Source organism: Patiria miniata, unplaced genomic scaffold, assembly GCF_015706575.1.
Source record: "Patiria miniata isolate m_02_andy unplaced genomic scaffold, ASM1570657v1 HiC_scaffold_2, whole genome shotgun sequence".
In the NCBI taxonomy this organism is placed as follows: Eukaryota; Metazoa; Echinodermata; class Asteroidea; order Valvatida; family Asterinidae; genus Patiria; species Patiria miniata.
The window spans coordinates 5,360,638-5,366,637 of record NW_024037058.1 but is presented as its reverse complement, the minus strand read 5'-3'; the positions used below and the strand labels follow the sequence as shown (position 1 = coordinate 5,366,637).

Genomic DNA, 6,000 nt, shown 5'->3' with positions numbered 1-6,000 from the left:
GTTAAACATACTTGTAGGTGCATTTGAGACTTGCATGGTGGAGGTTCAACTTACAAGTTTGCAGATACACCATGTGAATTGACTGTCTCTAGAAAGTGAGTGAGTTCTGAGAAGAAGCAGAGGTGTGTTAGACCAATTAAATATAGCGAGGTATTAATTCAATTTATTTTGACACCAAAGGTGAGATGTTGATTACCTTTTTTGTTGTAAAACTTTCCAAGTGATTATTGCGGGGAAAAAGTGTGATTTTTCTTTCAGTGGTTTTCAGGAGATTCTTTACATTTAAAAATATGAAGTTATGTTCAACTTTCTGAGAATATTATATGTTGATTGCCTTTTTTGTTGTAAAACTTTCCAAGTGATTATTGCGGGGAAAAAGTGTGATTTTTCTTTCAGTGGTTTTCAGGAGATTATTTACATTTAAAAATATGAAGTTATGTTCAACTTGTACATACATGTACACAGTAGAGGCACCAGACTATCGGGGCAAAGTGAGGGGCAAAGAAAGGAATTTGTTTGGGGTGGGGGCAAAATTTAAAAAGCAATGCCCGTTTAAAATTAGCAGGGAGGGGGAGCGTTACACCATTTGACGCTTGGGGGGCACTGGTCAAAACCACTCATATTTACATATAGCTGCATTTAGGGCCATTTCGGACGGTTTCCAGTCTAAAATATACCTATTCAATCTGCAGTTCCATTTCAACTTCTAGTCTCTTTTCTTTTTCCTTTTCTTTTAACATATTTTTTTCATCTCTTTTCTCTTTTCCCCCTTGCCCGCCTGTAGCACCGCCACTGTACATAGGGTATTTCATATAATGTTGTGTTGTACTGAGACAAAACAGATTATCCCATTTGCTTCCATGAATATTAAGACGCTGTCTATTTCCCCATATAGTAGAGTTCTATTTTTGATGTGAAAATCAGCATCAGATATTTTGGATGATTGCTGAGAGTTGTTTTGAAAGAAATGTACATGTGTTTGGTTTTTTGTTTGTTTTCGAAGGGAATGTTCATATAGTCCAGCGGTATAATCATATAGCCCTCACACTCGGTGATAGAATTTTACAGACTTTTCGGCAGCCACAACCAGATCACCATCCGATGTGAATGTGATGCCCCGTGGAGAATCACATCTCTTGATCACACATCCAATGTACTTGCCATCAGGACTGTAATGCAGAATATCACCTGTTGGATGTCCATACACAGCAACATAGATGCTGCCATTACTGTCACAGCACACACCAGAGGGCAACCCATCCCTCTGCATGTTGCTGGTCATGTCTACTGAGAATACACTGGCACCATAGTAGTCTACACATACCAACCTTTTGGTCACGTCTGATGTGTAGATTATGCGGTGATTGTACATTGTCAGATAACATCCAATGAATGGAGCTGGCAGTCTCCTGGTGAGGGATCCATCTGGGTTGTGTAGAGATATCTCATTCTTGCCATCATAACCCATTGCTATCAGATTGTTCTCGTCCACTGCAAGGCATGTTTGTTGGCTTTTTGACCATCTGCTTGGTGTGAACTGGTTGAGGAGCTGATGTTGCTTGTTGAAGACCTTGACTTTTGGACCATCTACGACAAGGAGCTTATCCTTGCTCACTGCAATACACCTAACATTAGTGAGGCCATTGATTTGTAGCCTTTGTGGGATAGGAGATGTTGCACATTGACTATTGGTCAGTGAAAGTGTGAGTAATGCATTCACCAAATTGTCTAATACAAGTATTTGATTGTGAGAGAGTGCTGCAACAAGTGATATAAATGTAAGTTTTAATCCAAAGTTCTTGACTTCAGTCTTTAGTTCCCATTTCTCGATCACATATGATTTTCCAGGTCTTGGTGATTGCTTTGCAGCACCCCTTGACTGTTCTTCAGTCTTCAATTCCCGTTTATATTTCATGCATGATCTTCTAGGTCTTGGTGATTGCTTTGCTGCAGCCTTTGGCTCTTCTTTCAGAATGAGTCTCCCAAGCGACCTCTCACCTTCTTCAAAGTCCATGAAGGTCAACTTGTCAGGAACTTGCTGTCGCTGTTTCCCAGTCAGTTCACTGAGGTTATGCAAGAGCTTCTGCTGAAGTTTGAGAATCTCATAGCAACTTGCTTGATTCATGAGTTGTTTGACGTCCTCCAGCTTGTGCTCTGTCTGTGTCACCTCTTTCCTGCTGTTAGCTTGAGCAACTTCAAATGTTCTGACTCTGTCTTGATAAATCCTGTCCATCTCGTTCATCAACTTCTGTTCTTCATTTTGGATCTTTACAATCTCCTTTTGTATCTTTGCAACTTCCTTTTGGAGCTTTGTTAGCTCCTGTTGAGCCTTTTTTGAGATTTTCTTTTGAGTGTTGGCAAACATGATGTCCAGCTCTTTTCGAGATTTGCACGTCTCTTCTATGGTGGTGCTCATTTCTGTTTTTCTGCTCTCACTTTTTTGGACCATTTCTGTGACCTTCTTCTTACATTTCTCTACTGCCTCAGGTAATCCAGTGAGTGAGTGTTTTGCATGATTAAGTAAAGAGCATGTTGTACATATGACTTGCTCACATGAGTTGCAGTAGACATTGAGATTCTGATCTGGATGCTTGCCACATTTGGGAACTTCTTCCCTTAGTTTACTCTTGTAGACAATCTCTCCTGATCGAAGTTGAGCCAGTGTGTAAATTTTATGAGATTTCATGACAGTCATACGTTTATGAGCTTTTTGACATTCTTGACAGAGGAAATGATCACAGTCCATGCATCTTGAAATAGCCTGATCCTCCTCATCACAGTTTTGACATTTGATCTCTGACCCTTGACCTTCCAGTAGCTTTTCCTGCATTGTAACTTCCTCCACCAGGGCACTGAATGCAAAGTTATTAGGGAGATCAGCAACCCCAGACCCTTCCAACATGGTGTCACGTCTGCACAGAGGACATGTCAGCTTTGTACCACTAGGATCTTGGCTCTGTCTGAGTTCTTGGAGGCATTGCAGGCAAAAACTATGCAAACAGTCCAGCAGTTTGGGCTGCCTGAAACGGTTGGTGCAGATGGAGCATTCCAGATGATCCACATTAATCTTCTCCAACACTGATTGAGCTGTAACATTAGATGCCATCTTGGTCCTTCAGTTCAGCATGTATTGTTAATATTCTTGGACCTGTTAATTAGAAGAACAAGGTGACCTGCATCTTAAATCATGAATCATTAGTTCTTCTGTGGTTTGGTCAAATGGGTCTGATTCTTTTCTTTTTTCTTTTTTTTATTGTACATTTTGTTTTACGGACGCACTGTTCGATTTCTAAAACATAAATGGGTGCACCTGTAAACCAAAAAAAAGCAAAATCTAAAGGAACTGAAATTTGATATTACTTTCCCCTAAAAATCCTCCAAAGGTACAAATGTGTACAAAGAAAAAGTTTATTATTGCATGGTGTTCCTTTCTCATATTAAAAAAATGCAGTAAAAAAAATAAAGAGGAAAAATTAGGCAAAAGTTGCCAGGTCATGAGCAGGCTGAATGCACAATATGCTCTACACCAAGGGACAAGCGCGCTGCCACTAACCATTCAGTCAATATACTTTTTCAATATTCAATATTTGGTTTTGCCCTTCACCAAAGTATTTTTATACTTTTTATGAAGTTGCATTCACGTAAACATTCGTGTAAGCAAAGTTTCGTACCATATTGCTAGCCATGGGCATTGCCCATGCGTTTGCCGTATCTCAACAAAACCCAGACGATGTGTGGCCAGAGAAACTGACACTTCTCTGGCTGTGTTGTGATACGGTAAATTTCATGTTTTTATTTGTTCCAACACTGCCACTGCAATAATCACAAGTACGGAGAAAATATAAAATTAAAAAGTGGCTAAACATTTCAATTTATCTTTTTCAATTTGGCCTACAAAATAAAAAAGTCAGCAGAAAAGAAAAAGAGTGTGGCCTTGTAGCTTTTCTAATACATGAAAAAAAAAACACCCAAAAACGTTTAGTCCAATGATAGTTGATAGAATGCATTAACTCATTTTTCCCCATTTGGTGAAGTCATGATTTTCTTCAGACTGGTTAAACACACTGATCATGGTGCATCAGAGAAGGAAACTGAAGTACAAATTGCTAGTCAAATGTCTGCACAGATTCCTATGCCAATTGTGGTTACATTTGTATTCTCAACTAAACATACCTGAATGATGTCAGAAGATATTTCTGCAAGCGATTTGGCAGTTTCATGAAGAAACTGGTGGACTATTTGGTGGATTCTCACTCTCTGGATTGACTTGAATGTCTGTAGGGTGTGGCATTGCCACTGCCTGTAAATTCCCAATTCTATAAATACACCAGACTGCAATGGATCACAGGTCACACAGTTGAACTTGTATTGCCAAGTCAACAGGTCTTGTTATTTTGTGAACACCTTTGAAGGCCCAGTTTCTTGTACAATAGATTTACCAAAGGCCTGTTCCAGTCACTGTGTTACACTGAAGCGGAAATGTGAATTTAACCCATATGTAATATGTTGAACTGTAGGCCTACATGTACATGTTTGTACATTTGTATGAAATATCTGTAGCAAAGGGAATATATGCCAATGTATGCATGACACTCACTAGATTACAGTACAACATATAGAACATTATAAGTTGGTTATTCCTGTCAGTTCCATTTGGAAATCTTTAAACCCAAATACAGCATTGTATATGGTATCTTTTACTCATAATATTCCTTTTCACATTTCTAAAGGAATTTTCATGATTATTTGAAGACTGTGAACAGTGTCTATACTGTGCATGAACAATTACAATGCAGACATTTGATATGGGATCGCAGTATGAGATATTTGTGATGACTTTAGTTAAGTTTAAAAAAAAAATGCTTTTAAAGTAACAGATTTTCCCAAAGAAGCATTGTTTCTTTTGATGTCAACCTTGCAAAGAAAACAAAAACATAATAATCCTTTTAAAGGTTTCTCGCATCGAAAGTGAGTTCATTATGGGTGATGTGTGTACTGGACATGGACTGTAAAATGCAGCCTGTGCCCCAGTGTGTAATGTGTTGGCCATATATGTACATAGCACCCGAGGCCAAATGCAGCCCTTGGGTGTTAAAAACGTCATATCCCACACAGTGGCATATCCAGCTTTTGATGTCAGGGGGCAACCGCACTCAGACATCCCCGAACACTTGGCCTCCGTAAAATCCAAAAAGGGGGGGGGGGGGGGGGGGGGGGCTGGTACCCATTTTCCAAATAGGGGGGCTCTTCAAAACTGATCATTATTATGCATACTGGAAAATAATGTCGATTTTCACGGCTCATTGTAATGGTTTCTGAGCTTGGTTTCTTTTTGTTTTTCGTGTCAGAGCCCTCTAACCATTTATGGAAATAGTTACTAAAAAATATTTTTCAAAAAATCTGCTGGGGGTTGGGGACAAGGTGTCCCCCTCCCCTCCCCTCCACTGCCCCCTCCCCTCCCCTCCACTGCCCCCTCCCCTCTGCATACACCACTGCTCCCACGTCACATTAGTCAACAATTGTCAATTGTAATTGAAGTCCGAGCTAAAAAGACAAGTATTGTAACGTGTTGTCAATTTCTTTACTTTAAACTTCAGGTGCTAAATGAATTGTCAGTGGCAGTCAACTGTGAGGAAGCCAAGAAACCTGTCTGCAAAAACAAGAACAGATTCCCCAATGTACTTCCATGTACAGGTAAGTTCATTTGTAGAAGTTAGTATACTTTTCAAAAGACTGTTAAGTTGGAAAGTGGCCTCTTGAGGCAAACACCTGTCGGCACACTCACACTGCATTGTGAATTGTTCTAAATTGTAGGATTAATAGGTGCTAAGGTAGTTTATGTAATATCTCCTTGCACAGCAAGAGAGATTTGGTGATTATTATGCAAAACAAGACTGCATCTTGACCTCGAGATTCTGACCATTCATCAGTGGGTACCTTCTATATCGGGTCTTTGGTTTTGTCATGTACATCTAATAACACGACTATACTTTTATGTTA

At 39.6% G+C, this 6,000-nt stretch overlaps 1 protein-coding gene across 1 annotated transcript; it reads right to left on the bottom strand.

Moving 5' to 3' along the window:
• Positions 1 to 1,042: 1,042 nt before the first annotated feature.
• Positions 1,043 to 2,774, bottom strand: LOC119726865. The gene has a single exon (XM_038198718.1). It carries the CDS (start codon positions 2,744 to 2,746, stop codon positions 1,043 to 1,045), a length of 1,704 nt encoding a protein of 567 aa, XP_038054646.1. The 5' UTR covers positions 2,747 to 2,774.
• Between the last annotated feature and the right edge of the window lie 3,226 nt (positions 2,775 to 6,000).